Source organism: Populus trichocarpa, chromosome 1, assembly GCF_000002775.5.
Source record: "Populus trichocarpa isolate Nisqually-1 chromosome 1, P.trichocarpa_v4.1, whole genome shotgun sequence".
In the NCBI taxonomy this organism is placed as follows: domain Eukaryota; kingdom Viridiplantae; phylum Streptophyta; class Magnoliopsida; order Malpighiales; family Salicaceae; genus Populus; species Populus trichocarpa.
In genome coordinates, this window is record NC_037285.2 from 26,515,982 (window position 1) to 26,536,034 (window position 20,053).

The 20,053-nt window shown below is 36.6% G+C and overlaps 3 protein-coding genes across 4 annotated transcripts; all 3 read left to right on the forward strand.

Moving 5' to 3' along the window:
- Window positions 1-177: 177 nt before the first annotated feature.
- Window positions 178-7,838, forward strand: LOC7478548 (ATP-dependent zinc metalloprotease FTSH 7, chloroplastic). The gene is made up of 13 exons (XM_002299790.4): window positions 178-1,224; window positions 2,274-2,339; window positions 2,427-2,561; window positions 2,679-2,744; window positions 3,255-3,440; window positions 3,530-3,616; window positions 3,706-3,819; window positions 3,911-4,035; window positions 4,124-4,232; window positions 5,596-5,721; window positions 6,282-6,602; window positions 6,680-6,803; window positions 7,212-7,838. Exons 1-13 carry the CDS (start codon window positions 376-378, stop codon window positions 7,334-7,336), a joined length of 2,433 nt encoding a protein of 810 aa, XP_002299826.4. The 5' UTR covers window positions 178-375; the 3' UTR covers window positions 7,337-7,838.
- A 4,742-nt stretch (window positions 7,839-12,580) lies between these two features.
- LOC18095058 (phosphomethylpyrimidine synthase, chloroplastic) lies at window positions 12,581-16,584 on the forward strand. 2 transcript variants are annotated; one of them, XR_002983717.2, is made up of 6 exons: window positions 12,581-13,043; window positions 13,163-13,290; window positions 13,679-14,505; window positions 14,832-15,514; window positions 15,878-15,977; window positions 16,125-16,584. XR_002983717.2 is itself a non-coding variant. In XM_024608496.2 (5 exons), the coding sequence occupies exons 1-4, from the start codon at window positions 12,763-12,765 to the stop codon at window positions 15,510-15,512; spliced, it is 1,917 nt and encodes a 638-aa protein (XP_024464264.1). In that variant the 5' UTR covers window positions 12,581-12,762; the 3' UTR covers window positions 15,513-15,514; window positions 15,878-16,425. The 2 variants fall into 2 exon arrangements, 1 of the variants encoding a protein (XP_024464264.1); XM_024608496.2 differs by having other exon boundaries at window positions 15,878-16,425.
- A 1,474-nt stretch (window positions 16,585-18,058) lies between these two features.
- Window positions 18,059-19,239, forward strand: LOC7478545 (uncharacterized). Its single transcript, XM_024608502.2, has one exon. It carries the CDS (start codon window positions 18,191-18,193, stop codon window positions 19,088-19,090), a length of 900 nt encoding a protein of 299 aa, XP_024464270.1. The 5' UTR covers window positions 18,059-18,190; the 3' UTR covers window positions 19,091-19,239.
- Window positions 19,240-20,053: the final 814 nt, after the last annotated feature.

Sequence of the window (20,053 nt, forward strand, 5' to 3'; positions counted from 1 at the left end):
TTTTTCGGTAATGAAAATTGACATGGAGGGATACAAATGTTAAACCAAAGACATTTTGTGGAAAACTTAGCAATACATCAAAACTCGGGGACTGAATTTATCTAGGTGGCTGATTTGTAATTATCCATATCAGTAACGATAGCACGAGGGAAATTATTACTATATAATATTCAACAGCCTTAATCCGACGGCAAATATTCAACGGTGATCTTCCCTTCCCTGCAATATCTCCTCCATAGCAAGAAATTTTTTGTTCTTTCTCTCCGGCCAACAAACACGTCCCCATAATAAACATGCATGTCTGTCTGATTGAGTGTTTTCTTAATCTATCATGTTAAGGGTTTAGGGTTTCAAAAAAAATTTATATAACAAAGCATGTCATCGATGCTTGAAATTCTAAGACCAATAACGCACATCTCTCCTACTCTTCCTCCTCCTCTTACTAAATTTCATTCAATTCGACTCCAGTCTTCTAGGGTTCTCCACCACCGTTTTGCCCCAAATATTAATAATAATTGCCTCTCTTTTCCTTCAATTAATCCCAAATCCTTCAGTTTTTTATCCAACACCAAAATCAGAGACTATAAAATCTTAGCTAAATGTCAAGAAAGCGATTCCACCGAGAAAACAAGCACCGAAACCGAACCACCAAACAATCCTCCGTCAGCGCCGTCTTCGTCGTCTAATTCGGGGTCCAAGCAGAAGAGAGAGAAGCGAGGGAAAAGCGAATGGTGGTTTTCCAAGAAGCAGAATTGGAAATGGCAACCTTTAATTCAAGCGCAAGAAATTGGTGTCTTGCTTTTGCAATTAGGGATTCTTATGTTCGTTATGCGGTTGCTCCGACCCGGAATTGCTTTGCCCGGGTCGGAGCCGACGCAACCCACTACCTTTGTCAGCGTGCCCTATAGTGAGTTTTTGAGTAAAATTAGCAGTAATCAAGTGCAGAAAGTGGAGGTTGATGGCGTGCATATAATGTTTAAGTTAAAAAATGAGGGAATTAGTAGTCAAAAGAGTGGTGGTGGTGGTAGTAGTAGTGAAGTGGTTAGTAGCAAGTTTCAAGATTCGGAGTCTTTGTTAAGGAGTGTGACGCCTACGACAAAAAGGATTGTGTATACTACGACGAGACCTACTGATATTAAGACTCCTTATGAGAAGATGCTGGAGTATCAGGTGGAGTTTGGTTCGCCTGATAAGAGGTCCGGTGGATTCTTGAATTCGGCATTGGTGAGTTTTGATTGGAAGTTAATTAGGAGGAATTGGTGTAAATATACTGTTTTTTTTAATTTCCTGTTTAAGTTTGCCGGTTGAGTTTGATGATATAACTGTTGCAAGTTTATGTGTTGCATTTAGTTTGGTTTTTAAGTACATTGCTAGAGTAGACTAGCATTGATGTTGAAAATATGAAGCAAACATCCATTCAATAGGGATTGGACGTTTGCAATCTGATTGAGAGAATCATTTTTTATCCTCAAAATTTCATTGTCCGAGGTTTTGTTTTCCTACCAGATACTGATATGCATATGAATTGTGAAGTTATTGATTATGGATCCTAGATTGAATCCAACATATTAAATTATAGTTTTAACAGAGTTGTTGTCATTATTACTGGCAATTTGATAACTCTCATAGAGAATTAGCACCAATTTTTAGCTAATTGCCTCATTGTTCACGCTCTATTAGCATGATCGATCACACTTTTCTTCCTTTGATTTTACATTTTCTCCTATGCTGTTCTTGTCATCTACCTCATTTATGCTGATCATAGGTCACTAGCCCTTGTCTGCTCAAAATGGATGGTGCATGTGATATTACTTTTTTTTTTTTTTAATTCTTTGGATGAAACTTAACTGTTATTAGAGGAAAATGAAGAGAAGAATGCTACAAGATATGGCATGGGGTAATCGCAATCATGAAATTCTAGATATTGGACTTTCAAAGTCTCATGTAATATCAGCTGATGAAACTCCTCAGCTTGGCTAAGAGCCTATATTTTGCTTCTTCTTTTTAGGATGGTGCTTCGCAGAAGATCTCCTGGATGAACCAAAAAATAGAAAAGAATCTCCCTCATATATCTATACACTTTTCTGCAGTCATTTGTTCTCATTGCTGTGTGTTGGGCTTGTGTTGGGGGGGGGGGGGGGGGGGGTGTGGTAGGTGCACCTAGTGCTTTGAAAGATGGAAAGACAAATTATTGAGGTTTTCTGCTGTGTTGTTGCAGGAGATGTTTCACTAGATGGAGATTAATATCTCTTTCTTTCTTCTGTTCCTTTCAGATAGCTTTGTTCTATGCAGCTGTGCTTGCGGGGCTTCTGCACCGTTTCCCTGTTTCCTTCTCTCAGGTGCTAACTTTCATCCTACCTTTTCAATTGTCTTGAACCTTATGCAATGTAGCAAGATTTTGAGTGGATCTATGCAAAGTTGTGCAGCATAAAGCTGGTCAGATTAGGAACCGCAAGTCTGGGGGCTCTGGAGGTTCAAAAGATTCCGAGCAAGGTGAAACAATAACTTTTGCCGATGTAGCTGGTATTGATGAAGCTAAGGAAGAGCTAGAAGAAATTGTGGTGCGTTATATCGGACCTCTTCATTAGTCCAATGGACCATCATGTCTTGCTCAGTGTTCTAAATCCTCTCTACTAATTCAGTAAAATGATCTTTACAGGCTGATGTTTACTGTACAGGAATTTCTCAGGAATCCAGACAGGTATACCAGACTTGGTGCTCGTCCTCCTCGAGGTGTTCTTCTGGTGAGTAAAGAAAGAAAAACTCAAGATGGAAGTTTATTGCATGGCAACAAGCTGACTGTTCCTCCAATCTCCAGCAAAAATCACCCCTAATTACTTGCACATTTCAACTTTGCTGGCCTCAGTTAAAATAAACTGCATACACATCACTCCACCAATCATCTCATTGTCCTTTTCAATGTTCACCAGATTGGACAATTGACAAAGATAACATGAGAGAGTAAACTGTGAACCCAAAAAATGGAAAATTGTTGATCTCTCTAACTGCTGTATATAGCTGTGTTTCTTCTCTTTTAAATATAAATGCTGTATTTTATCACTCTCGCACTCTGGGTCTCCCTAATTTTGTTCGTTCTCCAGTTCCCCATCCACTACCAGCATGCATGTCTTTGCTGAAATATCGTTTGATGACTTGCCTGATCCAAGAGAATAAATATAAGAGGCTGCAATGATTTATTCTATGGTTCAATTTTTTCATAAGTTCAGTGAGAATTATTTTTGTCTATCTTACAGGTGGGCCTTCCTGGGACTGGTAAGACACTTCTAGCAAAGGCTGTTGCTGGAGAAGCTGAAGTTCCCTTTATAAGTTGTTCCGCAAGTGAATTCGTAGAGTTGTATGTTGGCATGGGTGCCTCCCGTGTGAGAGATCTCTTTACCCGGGCAAAGAAGGAGGCACCATCCATAATATTTATTGATGAGGTAAGATTATGGGAATTTCTATTGTGTTGGGACATTATATCTTAAAAACCAAGGATGTTTTAATGCAAGTTACATTTTTCCATATGCAGATAGATGCTGTGGCAAAAAGTCGTGATGGAAAATTCCGCATTGTTAGCAATGATGAAAGGGAGCAGACTTTGAATCAGTTGCTCACTGTATGCTTCTTTCTTGAAAGTATTATTCATTTCTGAAATGTTCCTGGCTATGTCACTGCTGAAGTTGAAATGTTTGAAATGCATCGCAGGAGATGGATGGGTTCGATAGCAATTCTGCTGTGATTGTTCTTGGTGCAACAAATCGCTCTGATGTGTTAGACCCTGCACTCCGCCGACCAGGAAGATTTGATCGCGTGGTTATGGTTGGTACTCTGATTCACTTACATCTTGGCACACACTTTATAGTTCAACAATAACAGATTTCACCGCGATTTGTCTCATCTCTGTCTTTAGGTGGAAACACCTGATAGAAATGGAAGAGAAGCCATTTTAAAAGTACATGTTTCCAAGAAGGAACTACCTCTAGGAGAGGATGTTGACCTCAGTGATATTGCCTCTATGACTACTGGTTTTACTGGGTATTCCCTCCCACGACTAATTTTAGATTTTGTGTCTCATTTTTGGCTAAGTTAGCACGAGTGACCTTTTAATTCTTACTACATGCAGGGCAGATCTTGCAAATCTGGTAAATGAAGCTGCTTTGTTGGCTGGAAGGAAAAACAAAGTAGTGGTGGAGAAACTTGATTTCATTCAGGCAGTGGAGCGGGCAATAGCGGTATCTCTCTCTCTCTCTCTCTCCTCTCTCTCTCTCTCTCTCTCTCTGTGTGAGAGTTGCAGGATGGTGTTGTGACTGCAGGAAATCTCCTCTTTTTATGATCAATTTCTTGTTTTCTCAGGTGCTGCTTTCCTAATTTGATTTATAGTTTAGACATTTTTATCTGTTGACAAGACATTTACAATTGATAATGATTTAACCTCTTTCACGATTTAGTTCCTTTTGGTGACTTATGACAGTTATTTAAAACTCCCAAAAATACATGTAGGACACCTGCAGAAAGTTTTTGAGTGAATTTTACCTTGTTTTTCAATGGCCACTGTGTTTATATGTGTTCATACTTGGTGTTAATGAGGTAAAAGCCAATATTAATTCAACAAGAAAAAATCAAGATTTGCTGTCTGTTCTGCATCAATGCTGTGAAAAGTGTTATATATATATAACACTTTTCACAGCATTGAAAGATTGATAGATGAATTGGGGTTTTACTAAAGGAAGTTTTCTAGGGTTTTGATGGAGCAATTTAATATGATACATGATGCTTACAATATCAAAGGATACAAGATTCTATGCTGCATTTTTGGATTTTCTCAAAGCATCTCAACCAAGGTCCCATGGGCATTACATATGGAAGCAGGGTTGCAGTTAAGCATTTGAAATTTCTGCAGAACTGTCCTGGCATTGAAAAAAAATTACATAACTATATGGATTTTGGGATTTCTTGTAACCACGAATGTAAGACTCCCCTAAAATGGGAAATGAAACCGTGCAGGATATTTAATAAGACCTACTAACATCAGTAGACCATATCTAAGACCCAATAAAAAATAACCCAGCTGATAGCTGTGGATATAATTTTTAAAGTACTCGTGACCTATAAAATTTAAGAAAACTTCAACAAAAATAAACAACCAACATGCTTAGCTAAGTATATATAAAATAGGACTCTGTGCCTAGACTGGAGAAGGCCCCTAGAGGCCCTGCAGTTAATTTGGAGATGTTAAAGGCCCTTTGTCCTGCAACAATTGGATTCTGATTTTTGCTGCTTTTATCTGTATCTTCAAGTGCTTTGGGCCTGTATATAATGTTGTCTTCCACAAGCTCAGAGAGCATTTTCCAGTGCACTTGCTTATCTTTGTATTACTCCTAGCTCCTCTGTTTTGCAAGTTTTAATCGTATCATGCTCTTATCTATTCAGTGCACATTTTGTGCTTTCATGGTTGTGGTGACTTTGTGCCTAAGTTACCAAATGTCCTCCCTTCCCTCCCTCCTTAATGGCCAATAAGATTCGGTTATAATTGAAAAGGGAGTTTGTAAACCTTGAGTATAATGCAAGAACTGAACCAATCATTTGTTTTCATAGGGCATTGAGAAGAAGACTGCCAGGTTGCAAGGAAGTGAGAAGGCTGTGGTTGCACGCCATGAAGCCGGTCATGCAGTAGTAGGTACTGCTGTTGCTAATATCCTTACTGGACAGCCACGTGTTGAGGTAAACATCACAGGAACACTTTTACTGATTGTGGTGTAAGTTTGTTTGTCATTAGTGAGGCTGCATCCAGGGGAATTATGCCACCCTTAATGGCATGTCCATACTGTGTCATATTGTCATGTGCTTGAGGAGATTACTTGAGCTCAAAAGCATTGTTATCATTGATTGCTCACTGCATTTTCTATTTTCTCATGTCTGATTTTCTAATTGGGCTGGAATAGAGACTTTCATGGAGAAATTTTTTATATATGGAATCCTGGGATATCCAAATCCTAACAGCTGTTTATATACTTAATTCTAAAGTAGTCATTGAATTGAACAATCAAATGAGAGACTTTTTTTTCTGGACTTCTAGGAAGAAAAACGGATGGAAGTAAATACTTTTAACACTACTAATATCAAAATTAGTGGATTCTTTTTTATTAGAACTACTGCCTGGATTTTCTTGGGCATACGAACTTACATAAAGTCAGAAATGAGACATCATATTTAGACCACTTATAATTTACCGAATGGTATATAGAATAGACAGTAACAATTACTTCTTTGCATATCATTAGAAGTTGAGCATATTACCAAGGTCAGGAGGGGCATTGGGCTTTACTTATATACCAGCAACAAACGAGGATAGATATTTGCTCTTCATTGATGAGTTGCGCGGCCGCTTGGTTACTCTTCTCGGAGGACGGGCAGCAGAAGAAGTTGTGTATTCAGGTCGTGTCTCAACAGGTGCCCTGGATGATATTCGGCGGGCTACTGATATTGCATACAAGGCAGTAGCTGAATATGGTCTTAATCAGACCATAGGTCCTGTGTCTTTAGCAACACTTTCTGGAGGAGGGATGGATGACTCTGGAGCTGCTCCATGGGGAAGGGATCAGGTGCTGTGTTATTTAAAGTTCGCTTCCTTCATCTCATGTAGTATGGTCGAAAACTGACATGAAATTGATTGCCACAGGGGCATCTTGTTGATCTTGTTCAAGGAGAGGTGAGAGCATTGCTGCTATCTGCCCTTGATGTAGCACTTTCTGTTGTGCGTGCTAATCCAACTGTCTTGGAGGGACTTGGTGCCTATCTGGAAGGTAATATTTGACGCTAGCAAAATTCAGTACCATAGTGTTTGGTGCATTATGTTATTGATGCATTGCCAAGTTGGAGTCCATTAATTGCCACACATTCTTTCTAGTTGTCCTTTTAATATGCCAATACCATTGACTATGGTTGATCTTAAAACTGTTAAACTGCTTAGCTGGTATGGCGTGTACCTTTCCTCAATGCATTGCATGAGATAAATAGTTTGTATTTGTTGTCAGATACCATCCAGGGTGCCCAGCCCACAGAAGTTGATGTAGGTTAGATTCTGGGTTTGCATATTGAATTTCTTATGATACTGGGTTGCTGTAAATTCAGTGTTTGTTATGTTTCGAAGAGTTACTACCTGTAATTTCCATAATGTTCTGACTTTTACTCTTTTTCAACGGCTTGGTCAGAGAAAGAGAAAGTAGAAGGCAAAGAGCTGCAAGAGTGGTTGAAGTTGGTAGTTGCTCCAAAAGAGCTTGTGCTCTTTGTCGAGGGCAAGCAAGAATCTCTTCTCCCGCTGCAAGCAGGCTCCTAATGAACAATGATTGTGCTCTCAGCTCCTCATTATCAGGCAAAAGATGGAGCTAGCCTGTAGCGCCTCCAGCCATTATAATATTGATGAACTTAGTGGCATGATCTTTGAGCTCACCCCTACAGCATTGTATATTTCAATGAGGTAAATTTTTGGCGTCTTTTAATATTTACTGGTCCAAGGGCATAAGGAATGGTGGAAAGCTGCAGATCTGCCGCTGCCGCTGCCAGAGCTTAGTCAAGTCTCTCACCATCTTGACATTACCCCCTTGTACACTACTAGTTGGTTTTGAAATCCATTGTCCATTGGCAATTATTTCAGGTGGTACAGTGTCAGGTCTATGGCAATTGTATCTTTTTTTTTATTATTATTATTTTCAGTTGTATACATGATTATTCTGTGAAATATACATAATAACAGTCCACACAAGCTGGTTTGGTAGAGGCCTGAAGAAACGTTGTGCACTGTTTTCCTCACCGGAATTATACAAGTCATTTCTTTCTTACGTACTCTTGCGTCTAAATTTCGGGTGGAACCTCGCTGTCTAGGACCCTGGGATGTGAGGATGGAACCCATATTAAAGTGATGCTCTATGCTTTCTGTTTCACTGTAGAGAGGAACTCGATTGGTCAGGTAAATTTGTGACGAAGCTGTTCTGCAGCCTAGCAAATCTAGTGTGTACGGGGAATGATAAGCAGGGAAAAGACATTAAATGGAGAACCATTGGTTGAAAAACTATAATGGATTCCCGACGAGTTAACTGTACGAAAATTTCAATGCTTAAGAGCCTGGAAGCTCGTTTAAGTCTCTTTTACAGTGCGTGTTTTTATTTATTTTTAGATGCATTTTAAAAATGCTTCTGTCATGAAAAAAAATTAATATATTTTTAAATAAAAAATAATTTTAAAAAATACTATCCGTAGCTATAAATCTGAGTGGTTTATCAGCCAGCCACCGAAAGAGGAGGGAAGGGAAGTGCAAGACGAGTAGTCAAGTGGTGCCTAGACATATCTGCACTTGATGATCTGTCATGTAGAGTGATGGCGATTCATCACATTGATATTTTTCCCGAGTCTAAAATATCAGCGTTGCTTTCGGGAAATGACTCATCTTCCGTCTCTTCCTACAGGAAAAATACAGGAGTCTTGAGGAGGACCACACGTCGCTGGATGCCTCTACACCAAAATATAGCCTTGGCTTGGGTGAAGAGTTTAATCAAGAGGTGTGTAGCATTAATTTCCTGCAATTCATTACCACGAAAAATGAATTGGAGCTTATCATGGTTTTGTCTAAAATTCATTATTTAATAATTCAGAGTTTCAAGCACTCGTTGTCTCTACTCTCCAGGTTTTGGAATTTGGAGCGACTCTTGGAAGTTAAATATTTTTCTATAATTTATCTGCTAGTTTAAATCATTGATAATTATGGAAAAAAAACACATATAATGCTAAAAAAATGCATTCCTTTAATTACCGTTCTCAAATAAAAACATAATAATACTTTACAAAAGATAAAATAAAATAAAAATAGTATGATGAAATTGTTAATATTTTTTTTAAAAAAAAATAACTTGACTAATTCAGTAAAGCTAATTAAGAAAATAATATAACAAAAATAATTATGCAAGAAGTCATCTGATATGCGTGTTTTCGGTTGAAGAATCAAACTTGGAGTATTTCAAATACAATTAATCCTACATCTTTACTTTTGGATATCATCAAAGCTTTAGGAAACCTTGAAAAAAAATCAGACTTGAACAATAGGGAACTTACAAAAAATAATAAATAAAATAACTCAAGATAACTTAAATTATTTTAAAAATTCATAAAATATCACATAGAATGTAAATAAAAAAAACAGAGCGTGATCACTAATAATATAAATGATGAAATTAAAAAAAATTAAAAAAAAAAACAAATCATGCAAACATGAACGAACCTTCTAAATCTGCACTAAGATCTTAAACTCATAACCCATTAAATTCTAGATTCATACTAAATCAAGAAACTCAGTTCTTAACCAATTTAATGTTTATTAGCCAAAATATATATAACAAAGAATAACAAATAAAAGAAAAAAGCTCTGGTTATTTTCAAAATCAATAAAAAAACCCTATAGAAAGCAACTAAATAAAAATAACAGAACCCAATATCCAATAAATGTTGAACGATGAACTTAAAAAACATAGCTTAAAGAAAAGAAAAGAAAAACAAGTAAATTAGATCGAACCTTCCAAATCTGGATTAATCTCCAAAACCCAAAGCCCATGAAATCATAGACCCAAGATCAGTCAGTAAGGTCAATTTTCTACTTATCTAATGTTGAATAACGAGATTAGAAAAAAATTATCAATTTAAAAAATGTGTCGAAGCAATAAAAATTACGATGATGAAATTTGATAGGAAAAAAACCTTAACAGTGATGAAATTTTTTTAAAAAATTATTATCATAGATAAAAGAAATAACAATCAAAAGATGAGAACTAAATTTGAAACATTAAAAAAATCAAAATGGATGAAATTAAAAATGAATTTTAATTTTATAAATTATTTTACAAAATTTAGTCCAAAAATTAAGGGATGGAATCTGAAGAAAAATATAAATTTAAAGAATTAGCAAAAAAACCCAAAAAAAAAAGATTCAAGATAACGAGAGTTATTTTTAAGACAAACAAAAAATTCTACAAAAAGCAAATGAATGAAAAAAAAAAAAAACCAAGTTTCCAATTGAATAAATGCAAAAGGATAAAAAAAAAACAAAGCAAAACCGACATGAACCTTTAAACCCGGTATACTCTTTAAAACCCGCAACTCATGAAATCTTGAACTTAGGTTCAATTAAGAAACTTGGTTCTTAATCAAGTTAATGTTGAAGGATGGAATCGTGAAAAAAAATATCAATTTGAAAAACTTGTTAAAAAACTTGTTAAAGTAAAAAAAATAACAATAAAAAAAACAAAGATCAAATTTGTTAGGTAAAAAAATCCAATGAGGATGAAATTGTAAAAAAATAAATTAAAAAAGAATCTCAAACAAAAGAGATAACGATTAAAAGAATAGAACCAAATTTAAAAGATAAAAAATAAAAAATGATGAAATTAAAAAAGAATTATAATTTTATAGATTATTTAAGATAAAAAAAATAGTAATTAAAATGACACTAACCAGATGTTAAGTAAAGAAAAATTAAAAGGGTTGGGCTGAAATTTTGAAGAGGATGTCACAAAATTCTAGATGGATAGAGGGAAAAAAAGAAAAAAAAGATTGAGGCTTCTTAAACGTCATTGAAAATGGTGGTATTTGGTGACTGAACGACTTGTACACGTCACTCAAAAGGCATGAGGGCCCCACTTGTTGGCGCATACGTGGCATGTGCCAACAAAGTTTTTTTAATATTAAACATTTATTAAATTATAAAAATACCCACATGTTAACTTAGTATTAACAAAAAAAAATCATGATGAAAAGATATAAACACCTCTAGAGAATAGTTTTGTTAATTTTGAACCAATGAGTAGTTAAATAACATAATTTTAATTAAAAAAATTGAAAAAAAAAGAAGACATAAAAGTCCCTGGACTAAGTCATTGTTTTTTTTTGTTCCCAGGGTATTTAAGAAATTTAACTATTTGAAAATAACATTGAATCAAAATAGAAAAATCATTTTGCCCTCAAATCCTAGGTAAATGTTTTTTTGAGCCAAGAGAAAATTTGTCATAACATTGTTTTATTGAATAGTGTTTATTGGTTTGGGTTATATTGCGGGAAGGGTTTTTTTAACACAAGAAAATATCTAGGTGTTGCTAATATTTTTTATAGTATAACAAATTTTAAAACCGTGTCAAGGTCAACCCAATGTAACCCCGATCAATTTGGTAAGTTCAAAGATAACCCAAATGATCAGTAAAAATATAGTTTGTTTCAAAATAAATATTCAAGATGACTTTTTAATATATATATTTGAGAGAGAGAGAGAGAGAGAGAGAGAGAGAGATGATCAATTTGGGTTAATCTGTCAATTTACATGTCTGGTCATGAGAACATGATAACCCCATAAAAAATAAATTATGAAGCCTAATTTTTAATAAATTCAATGTTGATGGATTGAAAAAAAAAATCAATTAAAAAAATTACCTGAAAAAATAACTTGAGTCAACCTATCAAACTCGCATATCGGATTATGAGATTGAGATAACCTAATATAAATAAAATTAAAATAAATTATGAAACTCATTTATCAATTAACCTAGTGTTGAAAGATGAAAATGAAAAAAAAATGATTAAATAAAAAACAAAAAAACCCGATCCAAGTTATTCAAGTTAATCCGCCAAACTCGTGACCCGAATCATGAGACAAAAATAACCTCATAAAAAGAAAATCAAAACAAATCATAAAGTTTAATTCTCAATCAACTCAATATTGAAGAATAAAATTTAAAATAAAAAAAACTAAAAAAACAAAACTTAAGTCAATCTATCAAATCTACATTCTAAATTATGAGATTAAGATAATTTCATAAAAAATTTAATTTAATGTGAAAGTTGAAACTGAAATTTAAAAAAAAATAGGTTGTAAAAAAAAATTAAATGAAAAAAAACTATTACATGAATAGTGTTTTACCAGGAAGATTCTTTTATTTTTTGTTTTCTTAACAATTCTATTAACTACTCCAGAAATAGACGGATATATTTAGTAGAAAATGTTTAACCACGTATTCAAATCCCGTTTGTCGGCCAACCCTTTTTTATTTTCCGTTCACTGTCACCATTCCAAATCACTTTATTTGGAAAAAAATCAGCAACCAAACTCCATCAATTTTGTCGGCATCCTGCTCCTCTCAAATTTTCTAGTGCCACTCCAGTCCAGTCCTACTCGTGTGATCAGCACGTGACTGAACTTGGACTAAGTCTTTGGAGAGATATTTAATGCCGCTTAAGGAGGAGTGAGAGTTATATATATTCCACGTCAGCAAGCGATAACTTTTTATGACCTCCTCTTTCATTCATCACTCCTTGCCTGTGATTTATCAGGTAAGGTAACTGCCCGAGTCCACATACACACGTACACAGAGAAGAGAGAGAGATTTTTAAGGATTTTTAAAGATTTTTATTTTTTTTATTTTTAAATTATTTTGATACGATAATATTAAAAATAAATATTAAAAATAAAAAAATATTATTTAAATATATTTTTTTTTTTTTAAAAGAAACGATTGAAATCCGAAGATATAAATGAGCACCATCAATCGAGACTACCAAAAAGTAAAAGTACCGAAGCCAGCGGGAGTGCCAACTGCCAGGCGCCAACTCAGCTTCTATCGGCACCTCTCCCTCACTCACTCATACAACACATCAACAGATAAGCCTGCCTGCCCACTTCTCCAGTCCAGTCTTCGACGGGTTCAGCTTCATTTGTGATCTTTTCTCTCCATGGCATCTGTCCAAGCTGCTGCTATTTTGACATCCTCAGCTGTAACCAAGAATGGCATTACCACTGCCTTTTTACCACCTGGATTTTCGAGTGCATCAGCAGCAGCATGCAAGAAGGATTTCTGCGCTCGCTCTCTGGCGTCGGGAGCCAGAGCTACTTTAACATTCGATCCACCACCAGCAACTAAGCAAAAGAAGAACACTGTCGATCCTTCTTCTCCTGATTTTCTTCCTCTTCCCTCTTTTGAACAATGTTTTCCAAAGAGCACTAAAGAATACAGGTCTTCTCCTTCCTTCCTTCCCTTTTTTTTTTTTTATTGATTTCCTTATTCAATCTACGCTCATCGTTAGAACAGACTTTGTCAACTGGGTCCGTCCACTTATTTGATTCGGTTTGCAGGGAAGTTAAACATGAAGAATCTGGTCATGTCCTCAAAGTTCCGTTCCGGCGAGTCCACTTGTCCGGCGATGAACCAAGTTTTGATAACTACGATACCAGTGGGCCTCAAAACATCAGTCCCCGCGTAGGTATGCAGCTTGTCTTGTCTTGTCTATCTTTTAATTTTCGGTTCATCACCTTCCTTACCCTTGCATTAACAATTAACTGACTTTTGTTACTACTTAACAAATTATCGGGAGGGCCAAGATTTTACATTTTTATTTGGGGATGGCCATTACATTAGAACTTATTTTAAAAGCTTCAAATAATAAGGGGATTTTGAAATTTTTGTAAACTTTGGGGGATTTGTCCGTCTAGACTCTTTTTTTTTTAACTGATGCTTGGGTTATGCTGTTTTCTACTGTCAGCTTTCTTTTTCTTGAGTGTCATGTCATGGTAGTTTTTGTGGGCTAAGAAAGACGGACTTGTATCATGAAATTAATTTGCTACTGTAAATGAACGGTGTTGTGTCTTCAGGACTTCCTAAGCTGCGTAAAGAATGGGTTGACAGGAGGGAGAAGTTAGGAACACCAAGGTACACTCAGATGTACTATGCGAAGCAGGGAATTATAACTGAGGAGATGCTGTATTGTGCTGCTCGTGAAAAGCTTGACCCGGAGTTTGTGAGGTCAGAGGTTGCTCGTGGGAGGGCTATTATACCTTCCAACAAGAAGCATTTAGAGCTGGAGCCGATGATTGTTGGAAGAAATTTTTTGGTTAAAGTTAATGCAAATATTGGAAATTCTGCCGTTGCGAGCTCTATCGAGGAAGAAGTTTATAAGGTTCAATGGGCAACTATGTGGGGTGCTGATACTGTTATGGATCTTTCCACTGGTCGTCACATTCACGAGACCCGGGAGTGGATCTTACGTAACTCTGCTGTGCCAGTAGGTACTGTGCCTATCTATCAAGCACTTGAGAAAGTAAATGGAATTGCTGAAAATCTTAGTTGGGAAGTCTTCAGAGACACCCTGATTGAACAAGCCGAGCAGGGTGTAGATTATTTCACAATTCATGCTGGGGTTCTGCTGCGGTACATCCCTTTAACTGCAAAGCGCATGACAGGAATTGTTTCGCGAGGAGGATCAATCCATGCAAAGTGGTGCTTAGCTTATCATAAGGAGAACTTTGCATACGAGCATTGGGATGACATCCTTGATATATGCAATCAATATGATGTGGCCCTGTCAATTGGTGATGGACTGAGGCCTGGGTCCATATATGATGCCAATGACACTGCTCAATTTGCAGAGCTTCTAACTCAAGGGGAACTGACTCGTCGGGCATGGGAAAAGGATGTACAGGTAATCATCTATCAGTATATATTTTAGAACTTCTAAGCTTCATGCAAGAGCTACGCAACAAAGGAGTATTTTTTTGGAAGTATACACTTCATGTTTACTGTTTAAACGACACTATTTGGTTTTCAAATCTTTTTGTGTGCTTGGTGTAAATATTAGTGGCTTTCATGCATTGAACCATCAAACCAGAGATGACACAGATGGATGCCCAAGATTATGTTTTAATTAGCAGAGCATTTAACTTTTTTCCAGCCATGCTACTTTCTTAAAGATTAACTGCTTTCTTTTTGGTTTTAATCTGTGACCTACATGTTCATGTACTTTTCTAGGTTATGAATGAAGGGCCTGGACATGTTCCAATGCACAAGATTCCTGAGAACATGCAAAAACAGCTAGAGTGGTGCAATGAAGCTCCTTTCTATACTCTTGGACCTCTAACAACTGACATTGCTCCTGGATATGACCACATCACCTCTGCTATTGGCGCTGCCAATATTGGGGCTCTTGGCACTGCACTTCTCTGTTATGTCACACCAAAGGAGCACCTTGGACTGCCAAACAGAGATGATGTGAAGGCTGGAGTTATAGCGTACAAGATATCTGCTCATGCTGCTGATTTGGCAAAAGGTCACCCTCATGCGCAAACCTGGGATGATGCTTTAAGCAAGGCAAGATTTGAGTTCCGATGGATGGACCAGTTTGCTCTGTCATTGGATCCCATGACGGCCATGTCCTTCCATGATGAAACCCTCCCATCAGAAGGTGCAAAAGTGGCACATTTTTGCTCCATGTGCGGGCCTAAATTCTGCTCTATGAAGATAACAGAGGATGTTCGAAAGTATGCAGAGGAGCATGGTTATGGTAGTGCGGAAGAAGCTGTGCAACATGGGATGGATGCCATGAGTGCTGAGTTCCTGGCTGCTAGGAAAACTATAAGTGGAGAGCAACATGGTGAAGTTGGTGGAGAAATTTACCTGCCAGCAAATTACATCAGTTCCTCGGAGAGATGAAGGTAAGCTTTTGTGCAAATACTAGAAAGAGCATCAAAGTAAACAAAGTGCTTCTTGTTAATACTTTAACAAACCCTCCATCCATGGAGAAATGACACCCCTGAGGCAAATGCTGGCAATGAATGCTGAATATGCGGCCAACCTATGATCTAAGTGCACTTTCCATTTGCAGTAAATGGCCATGAATGCTACTAATCGAAGGGCTTTGGTTGCACCAAATATATTGTGTTCGAATATTGTTCATATTTGTGCTGCTAATGCATATCCTGTCAATAATAACCTAGCCAGTTCCTTTGCTTATTACTGCTAATACATGGAAAATGCAAACCTTTTTTCACTGGGAAGTTTGTGGGATTTTCTTGCAGGAAACATGAGTATGGGGAGTTTCTGTAAACATCCTTGCAGTCCTGATGCATCCTTGCTTGTCAAGAACAGCAATATTTGGTCTTAGCTTTTCATAAGTGGGTAAGTTGATGGTTCAGTGTGTTTGGTAGCCTGGAGTCATTTATGTTTGTTGTGCTCCATGTCTCTGTTGCAGTAATAAAATGCAGTCGCTACATTTTCCATAAAAGTTTTATCTTTTGCAATTTTGTTAACGAAAGAAAGCACCAGGGGTGCCTGTGCCCTGCTTTAACACTGGCCATCTGGCTAGAGGAGGCAGCTGCCAGGCTGAGAAAGTCCCTTTGAACCTGAACAGGATAATGCCTGCGTAGGGAGTGTGCATTTTCTTTTCCATTTTATTTTTCTTGCACAGGTAGGCACCTTCCTTCCATGGCTCGGGCTAGCTGATCCATGTGTGCGGATTCATCGTCAAGCCCAAGCTAATCACCTTGATGGCTCAGATGTTACTAACGGTAGCTGTCTTCGATCTTCAACCATTAATATAAAAAGTAATGAATTGCTTAAGCTTCCACTACAAGATCCTTGAAGGTCACTCAAATATCATTGCAATGAAAATATAGAGTAGATTTGATAAATAATTGAACTGTAATTTGATCATTAATTATTGCCCTCTTAGCCCGGAACTCCTTTTCTTCTCATAGAAAAATGTTTTGTTCCTTTCCCCCCTTAATGCTTGATGTTTTCTTTACCAAATTATAGCCTCATAGAAAGAATAAACAAACAGCCCTTAAAGGGTTGAATTGTATTTACCCCTAGTTCTGTGAAATATTATTGGATGGCCCCTATTGTTATCCCCACAATAATTTTTTGGAATGTCTAGTTTAACCCTTCAGCCTTTTCTTTTAAATAGAAAGTTTGAGAGTATTTAATATAAATAAAAAAATATCTCTGAAATAGGGGTTAATTTAAAATAAATATCATATGAAGTTTGAGAGTACATATTAAGGAAATGATATTTAGTTAATTTAAAATAAATATCATTTTCTTAATTTTGATTTTCTTATATAAATAGATATTACATCCAGTTGAATTTTCATATTATTATTTATTTTCTTATAAAGTATATTTTTCTATGCTGACATTATCATAAGACGCTAATCATATCACAATCACGTTTTCTTAACGCTAATCATATTATGTAGAGAAAAAAGAAAAGAAAGGAAAAAACTCTTTAAACAAGGTTAGTTAGTTTGATCGCTCGTTTGGCTTTGATGATTAAACGTGTTTTGAAAAAAATTAATTTTTTTTTAAGTTTTAAATTTATTTGTTTTATTTTTTTAAAATTAAAAATATTTTTAAAATTAATTTTTAATAAATTTTTTTTATTGATGGTCCATATCTTATTTATGGTATGTATTTTGGATAAAAATTAAAAATATTATTTCAAGGTGACTTTGCCAAATCAATTGAGTTGAGAATTGACTAGTCTCCACTTTCATGCTCTACAGTTTCGACACTTCCCTTCAACCCTTCGATGAAAACACTAAATGGTACCATATAAAAATATTAAATACAAGCCAAATAATCATAACTGAATAAGAAAAAATAAGATTGAATAACTCTTAAATTAAATTAAATAAAAAAACAATATTATCAAGCATAGTATATGATTTACTAAATGATTTTAAAAAAACTAAATAGAAATAAATATAACTCAAAAAACAAATATTTTTCCATAAGAACCCCCCTCTATTTAAATCAACACCCTCTTGGACCGAATCCTAGCAAGATCCTCAGGATTCATCTAAATGAATTTTTATATAAATTAAAAGTTTTTTTTAATTAAATTTGTGATTGCATATTTCCATACATGAAGAAATTAATCTTAATCGTTCAAGGATATTTGAATAGCAAATCTTTTAATTATTTCTTTAACAAATTATTAACAAATTAAGCTTAATTAGATTTTATAAAAAAAAAACCCTATAATGAAGATTTATAATATAATATTATTTCTCTTATAAGATTTAATTTAAAATAAATATCTACTTAATAATATTTAAAGGGAAAAAACCCGCGTCAAAAGATAAATCTTAAATAATCCTTTTTTAATGGCATTTTAAGCTAACGATAGGAGGGTGAAATTGCATAATGTTGGATACTTTAGGATTCGATTTAGTTGAGGGGACCTGCATACAAATACACGATGTCCAGTTGTTCTTTCTTTTTATTTTTTCGCGCCATCAAATTCTTCTTTTTCCTTATGCTTCTCGTCGCGCTCTCATCCTAAACCTTGAGCGCACGTTAGCAAACCACCACCAGGAAAGAAAAATCTCATGGCTTCCCCAAAGCCTCTCCATCTAGAGATCACAATAATCTCTGCTAAACACCTCAAAAACGTCAATTGGCGAAACGGCGATCTGAAACCCTACGCCACCTTCTATCTCGACAACTCGGACCACCGACTCGCAACTCATGCCGACGACTCACTATCAACTCGCCCCGTCTGGAACGAACGATTTACTATCCCCATGATTCGCCACGATTCAGTCCTCACCCTCGACGTCTTCCACTCCAAGCCATCCGAAACCCCCAAACCTCTTGTAGGCACCGGGAAATTTCCACTGAGTCAGCTCCTCGACTCGGACGAGACAACGTCCTACTCGCTCCGCACGCTCGAGCTTTCACGTCCCTCTGGCCGTCCACAGGGTAAAGTCCTGGTGAAACTGGAGGTGAAAGATCGGCCTTTGCCTCCTCCGGTGCAGGATTACCATACTGCCCCTAATTATAGCCATTATTACAACCCTGCCCCTGTTCAACCTCCCGCACGTGACTACAGGGAATACTCTCCCTCTCCATACGGCTACACCGATCAGTACGGTTACTACCCTGCTTGCTATCCTTCACAACCTCCCGTACCATCTCGACCTCTGTACAATCGAGCATCCAATAACAGTTTCCCGGGTGGGCCTTCTGCTCCCGTTGATCTATCTTGCCAACCATCACCATCGCCCTACGATCACAAGCCACCACAGCCGGTGTTGTTGCAAAAGACATCCAATTACGGAGTGCCAAGTGGACCATCGGCTCCCGTCGATTATTCATATGGGAAAGGTAGTGAGCCCGAGATCAGTGGGGCAATCGGAGGGTTAAATTTGGAGGAAGGGAGTAACTATGAGAAAGAGAAAGTTGCTGCTGATAAAGAGAGTCACAGCAGCTACCGTCGTGAGTATTAAAAGAATTGAGATGATTGAGAGAGTGAAGGTATATTTAAGTTATTTATGCTCGCATTGTGGCCTTGATTGATGAATGTACTTTTGTATATATGCGACTAATGACGATAACCACTGGATGCTGCCCTCAGTTTCCTGTTGTGCTTTGATTATTTCTTTTGTTGTGTGCCTGTTTCTTTTATTTCTGTTATGATGTTCGGCGCCAAATTAAGTTTTAGGGCCGCTCTTGTTTTGTTTAATTTGCATAAAGAGCCTGTACTTGGGTGCTCCATTGGTTGTTAATTATGGTGTAAAACAACTTGAGTATGGGTAGTGAATGATTAAAGTATGGCGGGGGAATCTAAGATAATATTTGCTCATTAAGTATTCTATTGTCAGTGTTTTGCTCATGATTTCTTCCTTTGTGGTATCTTGGTTTTAAGACGTTTTCTTGTGAGATGGCTGCTGGGGTGTTGAGCTTGGTGGGAATGTAGATTACATTGAATGAAAATGGGTAGATGTGCTTGTGCTTCCATGGGTCAAGTTTGTTTTGCTTATAGTATGCCACTATCAGAAACTTGTAGGTGTGGAGTCTTTGGTGTGGAACTACAAATGTTGCACTACATGTGTGTAGAAAATAACATGGCTTTGTGATCTGGGATCAACAGTTTGTTCTTAAGGAAATTGACAAGTTCATCCATGTCTGCTATAAGAAAAAGACGGTTTCTTGTGAATTGGCAATGAGTGACGCTCTGTGGTCTGCAGGCTTGCACCCATCGTTTTACTCCTATTGCTTTAAATCTTTTATTTTATGGAGTTGTCAGGTAGATTTTGTGAGAGAGTGTTTTCCAAGGTGATTTAGTGAATTTTCTTGCTTCTGAATTTGAGGTATGTAAGAGATTATCTGTGAGGCGTTGAAGAATTGCGAGTGGTCATGGGTAAATGTGACTTAGGGAATTGAAGGTGTTGGGGCCAAGACTGGGTGAA